The 22,500-nt window shown below is 46.5% G+C and overlaps 1 protein-coding gene across 2 annotated transcripts in view; it reads left to right on the top strand.

Moving 5' to 3' along the window:
• unc5b (unc-5 netrin receptor B) overlaps positions 1–22,500 on the top strand; it is a 196,292-nt gene that overhangs the window by 124,544 nt on the left and 49,248 nt on the right. For both annotated transcript variants that reach the window (XM_055661770.1, XM_055661769.1), the window contains 2 exons: positions 11,111–11,332; positions 19,844–19,987. In XM_055661770.1, coding sequence (XP_055517745.1) covers positions 11,128–11,332; positions 19,844–19,987 — 349 coding nt within the window. In that variant the 5' untranslated portion in view covers positions 11,111–11,127. The remainder of the gene's footprint in view (positions 1–11,110; positions 11,333–19,843; positions 19,988–22,500) is intronic.

Below are 22,500 nucleotides of genomic sequence, written 5' to 3'. Positions count from 1 at the left end.
TGTGTGTAGGATAGTGTTAGTGTGCGGGGATCGCTGGTCGGCACGGACTCGGTTTGGCTAAAAGGGCCTGTTTCCGCCCTGTAACTGGAAACTAAAGTAAGCGAAATTAAATCACACTGATGCCTCTGGTTACGTATTCACGATGCGTACCGTGAGACCCACACACCACAGGGAAGCACAGTGGCGCAGCTGGTAGAACATGCTGCCTCACAGCACCGGAGACCCAGGTTCAATCCTGACCTCGGGAGCAGTTTGTGTGAAGTTTGCACGTTCTCCCTGTGACAGTGTGGGTTTACTCCAGGTGTTCCGGTCTCCTCCAACAACACAAAGACGTACAGGTTTGTAGATCAACTGCCCTCTGAAAAATGTCCCTAGTATGTAGAGCGTGGATGAGAAAGTGGTGCAACAAAGAACCAGTGTGAATGGATGGTTGATGTTTCAATGCTGCATCTCTAAACATGAAACAGAAACACATATAGACACATATACACATAGCGCTCACTTTCTCTCCCTCTCTCTCTTTATTTCGCTTTCTCTCCTTCTCTCCTTCCCCCTCCCTCTCCCCTTCTCAAGGATAACTAGGAATGGGCAATCAGCCTGCAAAGCCCACATCTCTTGAATGGGTCTACTTACTCTGAGAGCTGGTATAGACAGGGTAGGCTGAATAGTTTCCTTTTAGGTCGTGAGAAAGTACGAGAAAAATAAACTAGTCTTAGAGTCATCGATTCATACAGCACAGAAACAGGCCCTTTGGCAATAGATGAATATCTACATATAAGTTTAATAATTCAGAAACTTGGTGTGCAGATCAATATCAAATGTGATTGGTGGCTCCAACCCATTCTCATCCCCTTCAGAATAAGGGAATAAGGGCCCTTTCACACTAGTATTCTCAATTTAGTTTAGTTTAGAGATACAGCGTGGAAACAGGCCTTTCATCCCATCGAGTCCGTGCCGACCAGCGATCTCCATACACTCGCACTATCCTCTCTTCTAGACCCCCCCACTGTCTGACATCTCACCCAAAAGGCGGATGCGTTTAAACCAAGCCATGTTGGTGATGCTTCAGTCTCATTGTAAGCCTTGTTGGGACACGGCTGGCCCAAGATAGCCATCATGTTTGCAAAATCACTGCAGCCTAAGCACTCCAAGGTCAGTTCACCTTGTGACGTACAGGTTGAAGACTGAAGGTCGACACCAGGGCTCCCTCCACCCTCTCTTTGCCTCCCCCCCCACCCCCCCCCCACTGCACAATCAGTCGTAACAAGGGTCCCAACCCAAGATGGCAGCTATCCATGCATTCCAGAGATGCTGCTCGTCCCACTGAGTTATTCCAGCACTCTGTGTCTTTTTTAAATTCATGATCCTATATTGGCCCCTGCTGCGGTGTGCGATGTGGTTTACTAACTAGACTAGCAACAGAGTTCTGGATCACTGAACGAGGGACACAAGTTCCAATCCTACCATTACAACTATGGAATTTAAATTCAAGCGATTAACAACATTTGGAATTTAAAATAGAAAACTCGAGCTGGTAATGTCAGCTATGAAACAACTAGATTGTGTTAAAATTCCTTCAGCTTCACTGACTGCTGACAAAACCAAATGACCTCCAGAGTCTTAATGTCATTGACTCTAATATCTGCTCAATCTGGAGGTAACCAGGAATAGATACTTAGCGCTGGCACATTCCCTGAATATTTACTTTAAATTCTCCGAAGGGCAGTGATGGAGTTGCTGCTTAACAGCGCCAGAGTCCCGGGTTCGATCCTGACTATGGGGTGCTGTCCGTACAGAGTTTGTACACTCTCCCCGTGACCTGCATGGGTTTTTTTCCCCAAGATCTGCGGTTTCTTCCCAGACTCCAAAGACGTGCAGGTTTGTAGGTTAATTGGCTTGGTATCAATGCCAATTTCCCCTAATTGTGTGTAGGGCAGTGTTAGTGCGCTGGTCGGTGCGGACTCGGTGGGCCGAAGGGCCTGTTTCCGCACTTGTATCTCTGAACTAAACTAAAAGTTTAGTGGACAAGCTTTTCCCTTTGAGAATAGGGAAGATTCAAACAAGAGGACATGACTTCAGAATTAAGGGACAGAAGTTTAGGGGTAATATGGGGGGGAACTTCTTTACGCAGAGAGTGGTGGCGGTGTGGAATGAGCTCCCAGTGGAAGTGGTGGAGGCAGGTTCATTGGTATCATTTAAAAATAAATTGGATAGGCATATGGATGAGAAGGGAATGGAGGGTTATGGTACGAGTGCAGGCAGGTGGGACTAAGGGGAAAAAAATTTGTTCGGCATGGACTTGTAGGGCCGAGATGGCCTGTTTCCGTGCTGAAATTGTTATATGGTTATATGGTTAAAAGCTTGTTGTCGCCCGGTTTTCTTTCTACACCTCCCACCATTGCTTGTGGGGTGAAGGGAACAGCAGGGAGGGGGGGTGGGGTCTGAAATGCTCCTGGTCACTCCAGTTCTCTCAAGCTCCAAGCTGACGTGTCCTCTGAATGGTTCTCAAGCTTGGCACATACTTTGGCAGTGAGGGAATCAAATATTTACGAGCTGGAGCACCCTGCATAAACTGTGCATTGATGTGATACTGGCCTCACATTGCACCGTGCACTGAAGGACATTGAGTTGTGTTATAAATGTGATATGGACATAAACAAGCCAGAGCCAGACAGCCTGGTTCCACCATCCAGTCTAATTTTGTTCAACTTGCAATGTAAACAAGGGTCTAACTTAACAGCGACAGCCCTGAGAATACACAGGAAGCCATGGAAATCTAAGATAAATAGGAATAATTTACAGCAAGCAGTTGGACACTTCTCAATATAATGTTGGATATATATCACTGCCGGTATCTGTAGCCACAGTTTTTGGCCAAGTTCCACTTTGAATAGATGCTGTGGTGTAGCATTTCAGTGAGAGTGAAGTAGGACATTTTTTGTGGGGGTTCTTCTGAAAGAAAATATTGTATTAATATCACGTTAGTCAGGATCTCTGTGCATTCCAGGGGACTTTGCTGAAGTGAAATACTACAGCCAAGTTGCACACAGCGTGATAATATAAATAGTAGTGATAGCAACAGATATGCTGTGATTGTGATCATTCTTATCCAGGACATAGAAGCTCAATTGCTCAACTCTTCCACAAATCCACTTGAACCCACCAAGACAAGCGGGCAATGCCTTACGTTTCTGAAGAAGGGTCTCGACCCAAAACGCCACCTATCCATAGATAGACACCGAAAGCTGGAGTAAAGGGCCTGTCCCACTTAAGCGTCTCTTACGCAACATAATTTAAGCGTTATGATGCACGTGTCGCGACGCGCACGTGAGGCGCGCATGGCGTGCATTACGCGCGCATGGTGCGTGGTGACATAGGCAGTGACGTGCGGTCGCGCGGCGCCACAGGATTTTGGGATTCACAAAATCCTCACACGCCAACTGCGTAACGCGCAAATGACGCCCAAGTTGGACAGACCCTTAAGTCAGCGGGTCAGACAGTATCTCTGGAGGAAAGGAATAGGTGACGTTCCGGGTGAAGACCCTTCTTCAGACCGAGAGATAGGGGAAAGGGAAACGAGAGATATAGACGGTGATGTAGAACAAATGATTGAAAGATATGCAAAAAAAGCAACAATGATAAAAGAAACTGTGGGTTAGGTGAAAATGAGTTACCGACAATGAGACTCAACAAGACTTGGTGCAGCATATAACACTTATGGTGATTCAGGCTCAGGGTGTGGTAGTGTGTTTAAATCAAGCTCAGGGTGTGGTAGGGTGTTTATATCTTGGTGTTTAGCCTCTGTGTTCCAGATCAGTAATTGCTATCTGCACAAGAGCGAACAAGTTCTGCGATTTGGGTTTTCTTTTGACAGAACAAGGGGAGGAGAAGATAGCAAGCTCGTGTAAGTGTCAATTATTCACATCACTTCAGCAGAGAAGGTTCTTCACAGATCAGAAGGGAAAAATTCAATGCTGTTGGTCGCTTCTTCAAACATTTTCAATTTCAGCCTGAGCTTCTCAGGAAACATTAGATAATGTAGTTTCTTGAATACAATGTTCCAACCAACCTTGCAGTTTGAAGAAGGGTCTCGACCCGAAACGTCATCCATTGCTTCTCTCCAGAGATGGTGCCTGTCCCGCTGAGCTACTCCAGTATTTTGTGTCTACCTTTCAGTCCCTCACTCCATTCTGAAGCCAATGAGCAAAGGATGAATGAACAATGCAAAACTAAGTGAAGATAGCGGTGGAATGAGATTGGAAGATGTCATTTCACTGAGGATATGATGCATTAATTCAGTGATTGCAGATGAAGGGTCAAAGGGAGCTATTCCTGGGTATTGTGAATACAAAGAACTGCAGATGCTGGTCTACAAGAAAAGACACAGGAGGTCTTCGAAACTCTCCTTCATGCTCGAGAGTGGTCTCCACGTACTTGAAGCCTCAGCTAGGTCGCGGCGTTTTTTTCAATATGTTTAAAATATGCCTGCGAGTAAAAAAAGGTTGCTATGGAAAAAATAGATACTTTTTTTACTCATAGGTTTAGTTGTAGTAGGTTGGCATGTTAGTCGTAGCTAATCAAGGGTAGTCGGAGGTAGTCGTAGATAGTCTTCATCATAGTCGAAGGGAGGTCGAAGGAGATCGGCTTCACTCCCCACTATTCGGTGTCCAATTTTTGTGAAGTTAGTCGTAGCTAGTCTTCTACATAGTCGAAGGAGGTCTTCAACATGTCATTTTTTCAAACCCTTCTAAACTTGTCAATTAGGTCGCCCAAGTGGGACAGCCCCTTAAGTCTCCATAAAATAGCCACTACTAAATTTGAAAAGCATTTCAGGAGCAACATTGTTATTCAGATAATGTCGACCGCTCTAATGGTTGAGCTGATAGGGTGAATGAAAGTCGGATGTAAACACCAGTATAAACCATTTAAACAGCGGCTGTCCGTTTCCGTGCTCAGTCCAAGTAAAGGTTCATTGAAATAGAGAGATGCAGTAGTTCAGGGGTGTGTGAATAAATAATGCTTGGATGTTCGTTCCTTTTCCATGTTCAGGTTGTGATAGATTTGAATTGATTCTGACATTGACCGAACAATAACCTTGATATTATCACAGTCAGGAAAGATTACTGTAAACCAGCCTGAATTGGTTCTGCCCCGACAGGTCAACTTGGAATCAGTTTCTGACTGAGATGCACTCTGGAAATGTTACATGGAAACTGGGTAGACATAAACATAGACATCGAACAGCACAACACAGGAACAGGCCCTTTGGCCCTCAATGTCGGTGCCGAACATGATGCCAAGATGAACTAATCTCTTCCTGCATGTGCATCCTCAATTCTCTGCAGAACCATGTGCCTGCCTAAAAGCCTCTTAATCACCACCTTTGTTTAGTTTAATTTAGAGATACAGTGCGGTAACAGGCCCTTCGGTCCACATCCGCGCCAATCAGCGATCACCGCACACTAACACTATCCTACATGCAGAAGGGACAATTTACAATTTGACCAAACCAGTTAACCGACAAACCTGTATGTCTTTGGAGTGTGGGACGGAACTGGAGCACCTGGTGAAAACCCACGCAGGTCACAGGGAGAACGTTCAAACTCCGTACAGATGGGCTGAAACCAGGGTGACCATGAGGTCAAGCTGCAAACCAGGTTATCTGGTCATTGAAACTTACCGAATATTGAAAGGTCTGGATAGAGTGGATGTGGAGAGGATGTTTCCACTAGTGGGAGAGTCGTGGGCCAGAGCCCATAGCCTCAGAATGAAGATGTCCCTTTCGGAAAGGAAATAAGGAGGAATTGATTTAGTCAGAGTGTGGCGAATCTGTGGAATTCTTTGCCACAGAAGGCTGTGGAGGACAAATCAGTGGATATTTTTAAGGCATGGATAGATAGATTCTTAATTAGTACGGGTGGCAGGGGTTATGAGGAGAACGCTGGAGAATGGGGTTAAGAGGGAAAGATAGATCATCCATGATTGAATGGCAGAGTAGACTTGATGGGCCGAATGGCCTAATTCTGCTCCTTCTTCTTCTTCTTGCGTATGGCGTGCACAGTCTAAAGTTGTGGAACAACTTGTTCTATTTGATCTTATTTGATTGTGCACACCAGGTTGATTGCATTTGTCGATACAGGGCGGACCACGTGAAGGTTGCAATCTCCCACCCAGCCTAATTCTGCTCCTATCACTCATGAATGTATGAGTGAATGGAAAGAGTTAGAGAACGTTAGCCCTGTTTCTCTTCCCACTGAGGAGCATTTCCAGCATCTCATAATGGGCAAGTGAATGAGGAGAGGTGTTACTCGAGAGGCTGTCTGCTCCAGGACACAATTCTGATGTCCTGAACCTCATCACCTGTCAATATTCTGAGACCTGTTAGCAGAACCTCTCCTGCCACTTAAATAGGATGGATGATCGACCGTTTCTTCATTTATTCACGAGCTCTAATCCAATTGACAAAGAACCTGGCAATTAATTGACTTCCTGTAACCAAGGCCCAGTAACAAGTCACATTGAAATGGCAGGTACACAACATTGCTGGAGAAACTCAGCGGGTGCAGCAGCATCTATGGAGCGAAGGAAATAGGCGACGTTTCGGGCCGAAACCCTTCTTCAGACTGAAGGGATTCACAAAATCTTTGTGCGGCACCTGCGTGACTTGCAAATGGCACCCAAGTGGGACAGGCCGTTTAGTGTCTATCTTGGGTGTGTGTGTGTTTAACAGTGTGTGTGTGTGAGTGCGTTGTATGTATGTACATGTATGTGAGTGTTCATTGGGTACATATGAATGTCTGTATGGGTGTCGCGTGTGAGTGTTACATGTGTGTACGTGTGGTATGTGTGTGTGTGTTGGGAAGTGATCAGTATTGAACGAGGCGTTCCTTTGCCCCAAAGATGTTGCCTCACCCGCTGAGTTTCTCCAGCATTTTTGTCTAGTAATGAACGAGGTTTCGTTTTTCCAAACTGCCCCTCTGTCATCATACTCCGACTGCAGCAACCTCTTGGGTTTCACTCGGTAGTTTGTTCTTGTCTGCAAGGACGTACTCGCCTTCCTTCAAGACAGATGCGCTTTTATAACTTCCGCTCCCAGCCACCCCTAAGCCTGCTTGTCGAGCCTTTCCTCCCTGCGAAAAATCCAGGCTCCACGGACCACCCGTACACAAGTGCCTGTGTGAAACGTCCTGCCAAACGCACCACACATCTCGCACGTGAACTCCCTCCCAGCAAGAGTGTGATTTCTCCACGCAGCGTTACACTGCCTCTTCTGTGTCAGAGCTCTGGGGAATGCCCTGACATCTTTCCGTTCCTGATTTACGAGTTGGGAACATCGTAGATGTTTATTAAGAAGGCCCCTCGCCATGTAATAAACGCTTACACATGCAGATTGTCCTGGCACATTGTTGTGTTCCTGTGAACACGTTGAGGCTTTTCCTGCATGTGCCAAGTCAAAGCTGGGCAACTGCTGCCCCAGTGAAGCTGTTCCACTGTGTTCCAGTATGCAGTTGGACAACTCCCTGTTCCTTCATCCTCCCTGTAGATCGATCACAGAGATCCCAAGGCCAGGAGGTCAAGGTCACCTACAGATCTAATTACAGATCTGTGCAGCACTGTGGCACAGCGGTAGAGTTACTGCCACTCTCTCTCCCTTCCCCCCTCCCCCCCTCCTCTCCCCCCTCTACCTCCCTCATTCACCCCCCCCCCCCTCATATTTACACCCCTGGTTTCAACCCCCTCTATTTTCCCCCCTCCCTTCATTTACTCCTCTCCCCCTCCTTCCCTCAGCTTCTTTATCTCTCCTCGTCTCCCTCTCTCACTCACCTCCCCCCTCCATTTGCCCCTCTCTCTCCCTCCTCTACCTCCCTCATTCACTCACTCCCCCTCCCTCCCTCATTTCACCCTCCACATTCCCTCCCTCACACCCACCCCCCTCAACCCCTCTCCCCTCTCCCTCCCCCTCACCAGAGATCCAGATTCGATTGTGCTGGTGCTGTTTAAATGGAGTTTGTACGTTCTCCCCGTGACCGTGTGGGCTTTCTCCAGGTGCTCCAGCTTCCTCCCTACACACTGAAACCTGCCATCATTGGAAATGGTTTTGGTTATGGTTAATATTTGTGTTCATTCCTTTGTACCGAGGTACAGTGAACATCGATGTTCAACCTGTACTGTGAAACCTCTCGATGAGATGAATCACACACTACGCAAGCTGAACAAAAGTTAAAGAGCATATAATGCCACAGTCATTTTTTGTTTTATTGTTCATAGCCAACTGGTCAATTTCTGTTCAGCTCTAGCTATGGAAAATTAACTTTAGTTTGTATGCATGTGTTTTATTCCACAGACCAACACAACCTCTTTATTTATGTTTGTTCACCTTGGTAAGGAGCCAAGCTTTCAAACAGTTGGAGCAACATTTCTTTACCAATAGCCAAGGCATCTGGCTGTAGGAGAGAATTACTGCTTCGTGTTTATGTTTGAAACCTTGTTTTTCCTTGCAGGCCAGTGTTTGCCAGATGCATGGTCCAGCACCTTAGGTATTACAGTATTATTCAGAGCTGAGATCTGTATCCACAAGAGACTGCAGATGTAGGAATTTTGAGTTAAAGGAACAAAGTGCTGGAGGAACTTGGCAAGTCCAGTAGCATCTGTGGAAGCAAGTGGTCATTTCAGATTGGGAAGCTTCTTCGGATTAAGTTGCACCTGAATTGGCGGTCAGATTGTTGGTTAGGTTAGCGCAAAGCTTTGAGTTCTTTGCGTTAATCTTAGCAGTGATCTTTTGAGGACCATTCGTTTAGATGGGACAGACAAGAAAACACACCGATGCCTCTCCTTCCTGAGGAGACTGAGGAAATTTGGCATGTCTCCAATGACTCTAACAAACTCCTACAGCTTGCTTTGGGAATCCACAGCCTCGATTGTAAGAAATTGCAGAGTTGTAGATATAGCCCAGTCCATCACACAGAGCAGATTTCCCACCATTGGGTCCACCAGTGAAAAGATGAATGCAATGACATGGTATGGAAATAGTATGACCCTCATAATAATTCCTTTCAATGAAAATCAGGTTCTGAATAATTACATTTAATGTTAGGCCATTGTTTTGGCATTTGGAATTGGCTGCTCTTTGTAGTAAAAGATCATCATGTCAAAAACATGATTAATCAATGTCCCTCTCATAACTAAAATGACAAACTGATCACAATGGGGGCGGGAGGCCGACAAGGAATTGGATAGTCCTGCTTTCATTCTTGACATCAATGCTCTTTCGAGAACACTTTGCAGATAAATAGTGATGGATGGCTTTTCGGTACCTTGAGGGGTTTTGTGATCTTGTTGAATGGTGGAACAGAGGCAAGCACTAAGTGGACATAGAGGCAACCCACTAAGTGGGTTAGAGATATAGCTCAGAAACTGACCCTTTGGCCCACCGGCTCCACACCGACTAAAACCAACACATCAAGGCCACCAAACTCCATGGGCAAATAAAGTGGAAAAAAGACTAAATGACTGACTCATGGCCTCCCCCTGTACCAATGGGGTCATACGACAGAGCAGTGTTTTCCCGATTTGAACTTCAGTGTTAGCTAGATGGTCTTCTCAGATAGAGACACTAAATGCTGGAGTGCTGTTTCTGCCTCCCACCCCTATCCCGATCATTTTTTCATTTTAGTTATGAGAGGGATATTGATTAAGTATGCTTTGCATACGATGAGCTTTTACTACCAAGTGTGACGTTTCGGATTGAGAACCTTCGTTAGACTTTTCAGTCTGAAGAAGAGTCCCGACCCGAGACGTCACGGATCCATTTTCACCAGAGATGCTGCCTGACCCGCTGCGTTATTCCAGCATTTTGTTTCCATCTTCGGTGTAAACCAGCATCTGCAGTTCTTTTTTATTCCATCGTTCTTTTCAGTTGGTGAGTGGCTGTGTGTGTGTGTGTGTGTGTGTGTGTGTGTGGGTGTGCACATGTGTGTGTGGGTGTGCACATGTGTGTGTGTGTGTGTTTGCATATGCATGTGTGTGTACGCAGTGTGTGTGCACACATGTGTGTACGCAGTGTGTGTGTATGAAGTGTGTGTGTATGCATATGCACGTGTGTGTACGCAGTGTGTGTACACATGTGTGTGTATGCATATGTGTGTGTTTGCAGTGTGCGTGTATGCATATGCATGTGGGTGTATGCAGTGTGTATGTGTGCATATGCACCCACATGTGTGTGTGTGTGTAGGTGTGCATCCACGTGTGTGTGTGTGCATGTATCCACGTGTGTGTGTGCATTTCTCATACCATGAAGATGTGCCCACTTCAGAGAAACAGGGGTAAGGAACATTACTGAGAGGATTGAAAAGGCATCTTATTTGTGCAATTTGAAAGCTGTGCGGAGAGAGAGAGAGAGAGAGAGAGAGACAGAGAGACAGAGAGACAGAGAGAGAGAGATCTGCAGTTAATCTGCTCTCATTGCTGCCGCAGCTCTATCTGAATCTCGGGAAAGAATGATAGGAGCCATTGTTTCACACGGGCCGAGCTGTAGTGGAAAGACAAACAGCGCTGTTGACAAGCAAGCACGCTTTAGCTGACAGGCGTGCAGCCACTGTCGATGGTGCAGGTAATGACACACTGTGACCGCCTTTGGGGTGGAAGGAGGGAGTGAGAGGAAACATGAGAGCAGGCCGGGAGGGCAGCGCATATGGTTGACGTGACAACTCTCGGGATGGTTCATTCTCCTCAGTTTGGCGGCCTCCAAGGTGCGGAAAGAATCCATCGTGAAGCCTGTGTCAGCTGAGGTGGGGGATGACTGACTGTGAATACTGGGAGTAGGAAAGGGCATTTGGCCCTCGTTGGCAGAGAACTAAACAAAACAATTTTTTTTCATTATCTGAACTGAAAGATACTGTAAACACATTAGGCTGGAGAAAATGGGCTGTGCACTTGTTATGACACCAGACTTGATTGATTAAGTGCTGGAACTCTGTAACTTCTACCTCTATCTCAGGATAATGGATGGCCCTTGTGACTCATCTCCTGTAATGTATATTAAATGCCGCTCAGTTAAACTATGGTGAGATACTCTCTGGTAATCTCCATCCCTCTCCTTGTAACCCCACAGGGACAGACTATGGAGATATGCTGCCCGAGTCCTTTCCATCATCAGCTGCCGAGCCTCTGCCGCGGTTCCTGGTCGAGCCAAGCGATGCCTACATCGTAAAGAACAAACCAGTGGTGATGGCATGTACGGCCACCCCAGCCACACAGATCTACTTCAAGTGCAACGGTGACTGGGTGCATCAGAAGGACCACGTCACTGAGGAGAACGTGGATGAAGTCACAGGTAAGGTTTTGGGAGTACAGCGCAGGTTCACCCGGACAAATCCCGGGATAGCGGGAATGGAATGGAATGCCTTTTATTGTCATTCAAACAACTTGGTTTGAACGAAATGCATTTTCTACAGTCCTAACATTACAAAAAAAAAACAAGACACACACTTAACACAGTTTACACAAACATCCATCACAGTAGGTCTCCAACACCTCCTCACTGTGATGGAAGGCAAAGTATTATCTCTTCTCTTTCTTCTTCCCCCGCGGTCCAGCAGTCCAACTGTAGCATCGAGGTGAACTGGGGATCCGATGTTAAAGCCCCCGGCGGACGATGGGAAGTCCCGTGGTTGTTTAAGCCGCGCCGGGCGATGTTAGGCCACACTCCGAGTCCTTTAAACCCCGCGATTCCAGCGAGAGAAGTTGCCATTGCAACAGCTCCGAAAAGCGGTCTCCCAACAGGGGCCTGGAGCTCCCGATGTTCCTGTGGCCGGAGCCTCCGAAGCTCCGAAGTCGGGTTGCAGCCGCGCGCCACCACAGCTCTCCCTGCTCCGAAGACGGCCAGCTCCGCGACATATGATGAAAGAATGGATCGGCTGGGCTTATATCCACTGGAATTTCGTAGGATGAGATGGGATCTCATAGAAACTAATACAAATATTAAGGAATTGGACAGGCGAGATGCAGGAAAAATGTTCCTGATGTTGGGGGAGTCCAGAACCAGGGGTCACACAGTTCTAAGAATAAGGGATAGGCCATTTAGGACTGAGATGAGGAAAAACGTTTTCACCCGGAGAGTTGTAAATCTGTGGAATTCTCTCTGTGCCACAGAAGGCAGTGGGGAACGTACAAACTCTGTACAGACAGCGCCTGTAGTCATGATCAAACCCGGGTTTCTGGCGCTAAAAGCGCTGTAAGGCAGCAACTCTACCGCTGCGTCACCGTGCCGTCTTGCAGTTAGAGTCTTAGATTCATACAGTGAAACAGGCCCTTTGGCATTACTTGCCCACACCAGCCAACATGTCCCACCTACACCAGCCCCACCTGCTCGCATTTGGTCCATATCCTTCCAAACCTGTCCTATCCATGGGCGTCTATAACTGTTTCTTAAATGTTGGGATAGTCCCTGCCTCAATTACCTCCTCTGACGGCTTGTTCCATACACCCAAAATTAAGGGGCTGTCCCACTGCGGCAACCTAATTGGTGAGTTTAGAAGAGTTTAGGAGAGTTTGAAAAATTGTCAAGTTGAAGACCTCCTTCAACTGCTGAAGAGTAGCTTCAACCAGCTTCGGGAAAATTGGACCGAGTAGTTGAGAGCGAACACGACCTCCTTCGATCAACCTTCGACCTCCCTTCGACTATGTTGAATACTATCTACGACTACCTTTGATTACCTTCGACTACCCTCGATTACCTACGATTAACATGCCGACCTACTACAACCTACTTCGACTAAACCTACGAGTAAAAAAAGTATCGATTTTTTCCATGGCGACCTTTTTTACTCGCGGGCATTTTTCAACATGTTGAAAAATACGCCGCCACCAGCTGAGGCCTCGAATACGCGGGGACCACTCTCCAGCAGGAAGGAGAGTTACAAAGACCTGCAGATGCTGGTTTAAACAGAAGAGCAATTCAGAGTTACTCCAGCACTTTGTGTCTATCTTTGGTGATTTAAGGGCCTGTCCCACGGCGATTTTTTCAGCGACTGCCGGCATGATTGAATGACCTATCAGGTCGCCGAAACATTCGCGGCGTGAAGACGTATGACACGCGGTGTTTTTTCAAGTGTCGCAACATTTTTTTTGTCGCCGCTGGATTTTGAAACGTTCAAAATCTTTTGGCGACACTGATATGATGCCGGCAGTTGCCGAAAAAATCACCAAGTGGGGACAGGCCCTTTAATGTTCTTCCTGTGGAAGACTTGACGAGGCAAGTACTTTACGTCACCACAGTGGTTGAGTAATTGCCCAAGACGCCGTGGTTCTGAGTCATTGATTCAAAGACATGAGTTCACATTTCATTACGGCAACTGGGAATTTAACTTCAAGTAATTGTAAATTGTGAATTGCCCCTTTTGTGTAGGGAGTGGATGAGAGAGTGGGATAACATTGAAGTAGTGTCAACAGGTGATTAATGTTTGGCATAGAGTCGATGGGCCAAATGGCCTGTTTGTTTCCATGCACCATCTCCAAACTAAACTGAACCGTGTCCATCATTTGGTTCCTTCTCCTCGTCGCTAGGGGCAGTGGGGATATTAACCAGAGCCTCCTAACCTTGAATCTAACCTTGAACTCTGCCAGGACTAACTCTGTGCAAAGATAGCTATAAAAAGCTGGAGTAACTCAGCGGGACAGGCAGCATCTCTGGAGAGAAGGAATGGGTGACGTTTCGGGTTGACACCCTTCTTCGAAACATCAGACTGAAGAAGGGTCTCGACCCGAAACGTCACCCACTCCTTCTCTCCAGACGTGCTACCTGTCCCGCTGAGTTACTCCAGCATTTTGTGTTTATTTTTAGTGCAAACCAGCATCTGCGGTTCTGTCCTCCACATTATTCCTTGCGCCAGTCAGCGTCCTCGCCTCGACACCCAACATTCCTGCACAGGCCGGGTGCAGCGAACTCACGCCCCTCTCGGGCGAGTGGAGGGAACCGGCTGTTTTTTCACCCCCCAGCCCTCGGGCGTCACAGTGGATATTTTGCTCAGACCACATTTAATTTTACACACCCTAGTTTGCAGACGGAGCTAATCGGTGGGCAGAGCACAAATGGGCGACTGCTTAAACCAAAGCTAAATGCTTATGTGTGTTTATGTTACTTGCAGAGCTCGGCAGCCTTTGAACAGGTCTATAATTATGCATTCAGCATGCTGTCTCCACAATGTCTGTTCTTGAATGGAGCTGCTAGCGTGATTCTGCTGAGATGCAATATTTCTTCCCTTGCACATATTAAGTACATATGTTTTCATTTAATCTCTGCTTCCTGTTTGCTTAACAAGACAGAAAAATGTAGTCTTTATAAGAAGCACTTATCTCCCCGTTGCTAATTAACTTTCTTCTTTCCAACCATAACAGATACCGAAAACTGCCTCCCTGTATTTAACAGCAGGGACTAAAGCACAGGAGGTCACCTAAAGGGCCTGTCCCACTAGGTGATTTTTTTCACCGACTGCTGGCGTCATATCAGTGTTTCGCCAAAAGATTTTGAACATTTCAAAATGAATTTGCCAGCAGTGGTACAATGAAAAAGAACACACTGAAACACAATAAAAAGTTAATACAAACAGTGATGAAGGCTGTGGTGGAAGGCACAAAATTTGGCCAGTCCTCCTCCATTTTCCCCCGTGGTCGGGACCTCAACCGTCCGTTGCGACACTTGAAAAAACACCGCACGTGTTATGTCATCCTGCCGCTTCACGGCGCGAATTTTCGGTGACCTGATATGTCAGTCAATGATGCCGGCTGTCACCGAAAAAATCGGCAAGTGAGACGAGCCCTTAACCCTTCATGTTCCAGCTTCTGAGTTGGAGTTGCCAGATCCCCTTTCCCGGCTTCTTGCACAGATTTCAACGGCGTATAAGTGCAGGAGGAGGCTTTTCACCCATCAAGTCTATGCCAGCTCCAAGGACGGCATTCCTGTCAATACCATTTCCACGGAGGCTCAGCTGGTCGAGCCACTGCCTCATAGTGCCAGAGTCCCGGGTTCGATCCTGACCTCGGGCGCTGTCTGCGGGGAGTTCCTTGTGACCACGTGGGTTTCCTCCAGGGGCTCCGGTTTCCTCCCACACGCACAAAGACGTGCGGTTTGTCGGTTAATTGGCCCCCTGTAAATTGCCCCCCCCCCCGGTACGTATGATAGAGCTAGTCTATGCTGTATGGGGGGTCGCTGGTCGGCGCGGACTCGGTGGGCCGAAGGGCCTGTTTCCATGCTGTACCTTTTTAACTGAACTAAACAAAACTAAAAGAATGTGCCATCCATGGACTGCATGCAACAGGCAATCAAAGCTGCTCTATCCAGAATCTATCGGCACACGGCATGCTTCAAGTGAACCCCTCTGTGGGGTTGGATCATTCTTTGAAATGGTGAACAACAATTCGAACTGCTCCTTAGGTTATGTAACGCAAGAACACAACAAATAGGGAGCAGGGGTGAGGCCACCTGGCCTTTCAGGTTTGTCTCCCCATTCCATATGATCACGACTGATCTCCGCTCACCTCAATGCCTCTTCTGTGCCAATTCCCCATAGCCAGCAATTACCTGATCTTTCAACAACAAAAAAAATCTATCTCCACTTTAAATACCTCTCATGATACAGCCTGCACAAGACATTTGGTAGAGAATTCAGGAGATTCACCTCTCGCTGTTTTATTTTAGAGATACAGCGCGGAAACAGACCTGTTTCTACCCTGCCGAGCTACCCCACCCCTCTATGCTGTTCTGTAACTCATATGGTTCAAAAAGATCAATACCTATTTTTCCAAGCGAAAGAGAATATAGGTCGCACCCTGGCCACTCCCTCTTCTCCATTCTCCCATCGAGCAAAAGGTATAGAAGTGTGAAAACGCACACCTCCAGATTTGGGGACAGTTTCTTCCCAGCTGTTATCAGGCAACTGAATCATCCTACCTCAACCAGGGAGCAGTGCTGAACTACTATCTACCAATTAGATGACCCTCGGACTATCCTTGATTGGACTTTGCTGGCTTTACCTTGCACTAAACGTCATTCCCTTATCGTGTGTCTATACACTGTAAATGGACTGATTGTAATCATGTATTGCGTTTCTGCTGACTGGTTAGCACGCAACAAAAAGCTTTTCATTGTATCTCGATGCACGTGACAATAAACTAAACTGGGACTGAACTAAAATGTTTAATTACTTGAACTCTTGGGCCAAGTAAGAATTGACTAAATCCCAATAACTGATAGGAGCAGAATTTGTCCCCAGTTTATTCCCTTCCACTGAACGCAATCTGCAAAATCCGTGCGTGACGACAATGTAATTGCAAGATAAGTTAACTAGCGGCAGAGGTGGGCAGGCTGGTGAGGGACCAGTAAAGTGCAGCAGTTCTCTGGTGTACAGTTTCAATGGAAAATGTCAGACATATCAAATAACCAGCTCTTTATTTACTCAGTGCAGCGACCCAGAAACATTTCCCAAAGCTAACCGTCTCTAATGTACTTTAGATTTACTCTAATGTATCCGGTCTCAATAGGTCAGTACCAGCATAAATAACCAGCTTTGTTTCTGCCATTGAAGCCCTTCCCTCAAGCAGATCTACTTTCAATTAAGGTTCAGAAATTGCCTCATTGGTACAAACATTCGGCAAAGGCCTCCCAAATTCTCCCAGCATTTAATGATTTTGTTAGAATAGCAGTGAGCAGCAATCTATTGTATGTGCGTCTGTGGCTGCTTTAACCTCCAGTGCTGCAGTTATCCTCGTTGCCCTCAGAGACTCTCGTTGGTCCATCTCTTTGACCAACTGAGCCAGATTTTCACTGGTTCATGCACCTGTAGATGTTTCACCATAAGCACTGTATAAATCCTGAGTGAGTGAGTGAGTGTGTGAATGAGTGTGTGTGTGTGTGTGTGTGTGTATTTGAGTGAGTGAATGTGTGAGTGAGTGTTTTCGGTGTGTATGTGCATGTTGGTGTGTGTATTGGTATGTGTGTGAGTTGGTGTGTGTGTGTTGGCATCTGTGTGTGTTTGTGTGTGTTAGTGTATGTGTGTGTCTATTGGCATGTGTGTGAGTTGCTGTGTGTGTTGGCATGTGTGTGTGTGTGTGTGTGTTGTGTGCTGGCATGTGTATTGGTGTGTGTGTGTTGGTGTGTGTGTGCATCACAGTGATGTTGTGTTTCTCCAGTAGCTTTCAACCCATAGTATCTCATAAGGTGGAAATAGGTCCTAAGGCCCGTGATGCCCATGTTGACCATCAGATATCCATCTACCCTAATCCCCATTTACCAGCACCTGAGATGTAGTGGTGACATAGTGTTTCCTCCTTTATAAGAGTGTCTGTATTCAAACCATGTCACTGCCTGTGAAGCCAAGTACTGTATATGCCGGATTTGGTGAAGTAGGGTCAAGGCCATCAATTAAAATAGAATTAATCAGAAACTTGAATTGAATTGATCGATACAGCATGGAAACAGGCCCATTGACCCCGTCAGTTTGACCATCGATCACCCTAGTTCTATGTTATCCCATTTTCTCATCCACACCCTACACCCAAGGGGCAATTTACAAACCTGCATGCCTTCGGAATGTGGGAGGAAACCGGAGCACTGATCACAAAGGGAATGCACAAACTCCGTACAGACCGCACCCATAGTCAGGATTGAACCCGCGTCTCTGACGCTGTGAGGCAGCAACTCTACCGCAGCGCCACCGTGCCACCCTGGCTCAAACAAAGGCAGGCTATCTATTCGAATTGCAAGGATGCAGCATGGTTATTGTTCCAGAATCTGACCATCCAAACCCTGTCTCTGAAGAACATGTTGAGTAATGATTGCTGTTGAAATCCGCGGGATTCTTGTCAGGTATCACATCGCATTCAGTTGATATGATTTTGCAATATTTCTTCCCTTGTAACAGATTGGCATCAATATTCCTCATAACTCAGTGAACAGCATGAATTAAACTTAACTGCAGACACAATCCTCCACACATCTGATGTTATTACAGATAACACACAATTTTAAAGTGGCAACTGGCTACCACTATCAATTGACATTCAAGTCAAGGAGCTTGGAACCAGGTCCTTCGGCCCAGCATGTCCATGATGTATTCCTGTGTGTTCCTTGATCCTGCACCAATTAAACTGTGAGCAAACATTGGGCCTTGAATGGACTTGGCTCCATTTGAGCACATCAGTTTGGTGGTTGAGGGTGTAGTGCAGATGTCCTTAAGGCACCATCCGATATATTGAGGAGAAGATCTGCATTAATATGAATGTAAACACATTTATAACAAGGATCCTTTATGACATTCCCATGGGAGTGAGCGTAATTTCAGCCAAGGGAAAGTATTTACTCATTGTTTTGGCCATCGTTTATTATTCCTCCAGGTAGCTGCTAACAAAGATAAAGCCATCAGTTTTTCTTCTCATTGAAGGATGATGTAGTACAGAGAGTGGATGCTGCATTTTACCCACAAAGAAATTTCACAAACGACTCTAAAGCATTTTTAGGTAATACGTCAAGGATTCTTAATGGAGGCAGACAAGAAATGGTGGGCAGGATTGCTGTCGTACCGGAGACTGGTGGAGGTTTGCTATCGAAACCGACTATGGGGTGAAAATAACAATACTACAGACAGCTGGAAATCTAAAATTCAAAAAGTGAATGCTGGAAGTAATCGGCAGGTAGGGAAAGAGAATCAGAGTTCAAGGTTCAGGTCCCAAACGTTAAACATGGGTTTGCAAAGTAAAGGTAGTTTGGAAAACAGTAAAAGGGAAAAAAAAAAGAATTTAGACAGTAAATGGTTGGGGTTAACTGTGCAGGGCAGGCAGCATCTCTGGAGAGGAGGGATGGGTAACATTTCAGGATGAGACCATTCTTCAGGAAGGAAAAGGAAAAAAAGTATTGTGTTTCTGTGTCACTACTTTAGGTGGTTCCAGTGTTTTAGAGCTAAGGACCATTTGAAATCCAGTCACTGCTCTATTGTGTGAGAATGGTGGTCAACATGTTCACAGCAAGCTGCCATGACAGCAATGTGTTGATGATGCATTGTTGAGGGGGATACATATTGACCAGATCACGGGCGGGGCAGCTCTTGTGCTCTTCTTCAAAGCAGGAACACATGAAGAGTTGCATCCACCAGAGAGTGGGACCTCTGACAGTGTGGCACTGTCTCGGCCCCGCACCGTAGCGAGAGCCTCGATCTATAGGAGCCCACAATCGCGGAAGAGCAAGGGGAAAGACTTGAACCTTCCACCACAGTGAGGAGTGTGTAGGAATCACTGTGGTGGATGTTCAATGTTAAAAGGTGTTTTGATTATTTTGTCTCCAAGATGGCTGCCGGAAGGGAGAGTGAACGCTGGCGCGCTAAGGTGCCGCTGCTCTCTCGTTGAATTGTGTGTTGTTGATGTCCCTACTATTTTTTTTATTTTTTGTTTTATTCTGCTTATATGTTTTGTCATCTGCTTATTACATTTTGTAAGGCGTCCTTGAGAGTCTTTGGTAGGTGCCCAGAAGTATAATGTTAATAATAATTGCTGCAGCCTGCGCAGTAACAGCCACCGTTGTGCCGTGCATGTCTCCACTTCCTCACGGGAGAGGCAGACCCAAAGTGCCAGAGTAACAGAGTAAGTGTGAGTCAAGCAGCATCTCCGGAGAGGAAAGATGCGTGACGTTTCGGGTGGGAAGAAGGGTTCCGACCCGAAACATCACCCATCCATTTTCTCCCGCCTGACCTGCCGGGTTACTCCAGCACTTTGTGTCTACCTTCGGTATAATCCAGCATCTGCGGTTCCTTCCTAGACTACTCCACTTACTAACTAACTGATCTCTTCTGTTGCACAGGGCTGGTCGTTCGGGAAGTTCACATTGAGGTGTCCCGGCAACAGGTGGAGGAGCTGTTCGGTCTGGAAGACTTCTGGTGCCAGTGCGTTGCCTGGAGCGCCTCGGGTACGACCAAGAGCAGAAGAGCTTACGTCCGTATTGCCTGTACGTATACGCCTGTCCTCTACACCTCGTGGTCCGGGCACTCATCTTGATCTACAAACATGTCTAGAACTTTTTCATTCAATGTCTCTTTTGACGTTATTTCGTGCTAATGTTAGTGCCCCCGTTTCAGTTTAGTTTATTGTCACGTGTACTGAGGTAGAGTGAACATCTTTTTGTTGCGTGCTACCCAGCCAGCTGAAAGACAACTCATGATTACAATTGAGCCATTTACAGTGTGCAGGTACATGATAAGAATAAGGGTAAGCCATTTAGAATGGAGATGAGGAAACACTTTCAGAGAGTTGTGAGGCTGTGGAATTCTCTGTTGTGAATGGAGGGCGGTGGAGGCAGGTTCTCTGGATACTTTCAAGAGAGAGCTTGATAGGACTCTTAAAGATAGCAGAGTTGGGAGATATGGGGAGAAGGCAGGAACAGGGCACTGATCATGGTCACATTGAATGGCAGTGCTGGCTCAAAGGGCAAAATGGACTACTCCTGCATCTATTGTCTTTGTCTATTGTCTATTGTCTATAAGGGAATAACGTTTAGTGCAAGGTAAACCTCAGTGGTTTACGCAAAGGAGAATGTGATCATAGGTGATGTTTCAATATGGCTGGTCTTCAGGTCGTGGTTTGGTTACATTGCAACCATTCATTCCCAATCAGGGTGAGGGAGGAATGGGAACTCTCATTTCTACGCCTGCCGTCGCCCTTGCTTCATCTTCTACTTGTATTTGCACCGTCTGGTGGGAATTAAATTTATTTTTTATTTTATTTAACCTTTATTTAACCAGGAGAAGTCTCATTGAGATTAAAAATCTATTTTACAAGAGAGTCCTGGCCAAGACAGGCAGCAGATAAATGATCTGCACAACACTAGGACAGGTGAGCGGACCTCCACTGCCATCACTGAAATAAGCCTGTGACTAGTAAACTCAGATAGGCACATGGTGCTGGAGTAACTCAGCGGGTCAGGCAGCATCTCTGGAGAAAAGGAATAGGTGACCTTTTTGGTCAGAACTCATCTTCAGACTGAAAGATAGAGAAGGCCAGAACAAAATAGGGCCAACAACAGATTAAGAAGCAATTAGTGAGGTATATGGATAGGACAAGTTTAGAGGGGGACAGGCCAAATGCAGGCAAGTGGGACTAGTATAGACAGGACATGTTAGTCGGGGGTGGGAGATTGCAACCTTCATGTGGCCCGCCCTGTTTCGACGAATGCAATCAACCCGGCGTGCACAATCAAATAAGATCCAATAGAACAAGTTGTCGTACAACTTTAGACTGTGCACGCCACATGCAAGAAAAAGAAGACATGTTGGTCGATGTGGGCAAGTTGGGCCGAAGGGCATGTTTCCACACTGCATGACTCTATAATAGATTACCTCAGGAAGGGTGAAGTCCATAATGGCCCGCTGTTAGCTGAGGTAGATGTGTTAACAAAGGGATACAAGGATACGAACAGTGGAACTAGTAGGATGGCCAGGGTGGGGTTGTGGTGGAGAGACGGGGGGGAGAATACGGAAGTTACTTGGAATATGAGAAATCAACATTCATACCGCTGGGTTGTAAGCTGCCCAAGTGAAATATGATGTGTTACTCCTCCAATTTGCATGTGGCCTCACTCTGACAGTGGAGGAGGTGCAGGACAGAAAGGTCAGTGTGGGAATGGGAGGGGGCGGGGCATTTAAGTGTTTGACAACCAGGAGACTGAGGGTAAGCCTATGAGAACTTATGGCAGGGATGTAGGACTTTGGAGTGAAGTTGTGATGATTATGTTTTTCGTAGACGCCAGTGTAACTTACATAGTAGCAGTCTGTCTATTGGAAAGGCTTCTCAAGCAGAGGGTTGTGATTGCAACTGGAGTTATGTCAGCCTGAAGCATTGCCTGAGGTGTTTACTGTTCCCACCAAACCAGTGTTGCTCTATAAATGCATTCCATAGTGGATTCAACAGTTTTGACTGGTTGAAAGGTACAGCATGGAAAGAGGCCCTTTGGCCCATCGAGTCCAAGCCAACCATCGATAACCCGTTCCTACTGGTTCTATGTTATCTCACTTTTACATCCACTCCCTAGGGGCAATCCACAAAGGGCCAATTTACCTACAAACCTGCACGTCTTTGCGATGTGCAATGAAAGCGGAGCACCTGGAGGAGAACATGCAAACTCCACACAGACAGGATCGAACCTAGGGTATCTGCTGCTCGTCACCCTCATGCTGCTGCCCCCTATTGTAAATGGGTGCTACACCGCACTTTGTCCAATAGCCCCGAATATCCATCAAGATCTGTTAATAGAGGCACAATTTAGAGTATTGTGATCAGCTCTGGGCACCATGTTATAGGCAATTTGTTGCCAAGCCGGAAAGGACGCGGAGAAGATTTACGAGAATGTTGCCTGGATTCGAGAGCCTGAGCCACAGGGAAAGGTTGAGCAGGCTAGGACTCTATTCCTTGGCAGGTAGGAGGCAGGAGGATGAGGGGTGGTCTTACAGAAGTGTACAACATCAT

Source organism: Leucoraja erinacea, chromosome 34 (genome assembly GCF_028641065.1).
Source record: "Leucoraja erinacea ecotype New England chromosome 34, Leri_hhj_1, whole genome shotgun sequence".
Taxonomy (NCBI): Eukaryota; Metazoa; Chordata; class Chondrichthyes; order Rajiformes; family Rajidae; genus Leucoraja; species Leucoraja erinaceus.
Note: the sequence above shows the minus strand (reverse complement) of the source record. Positions and strands in the feature narration are given on the sequence as shown.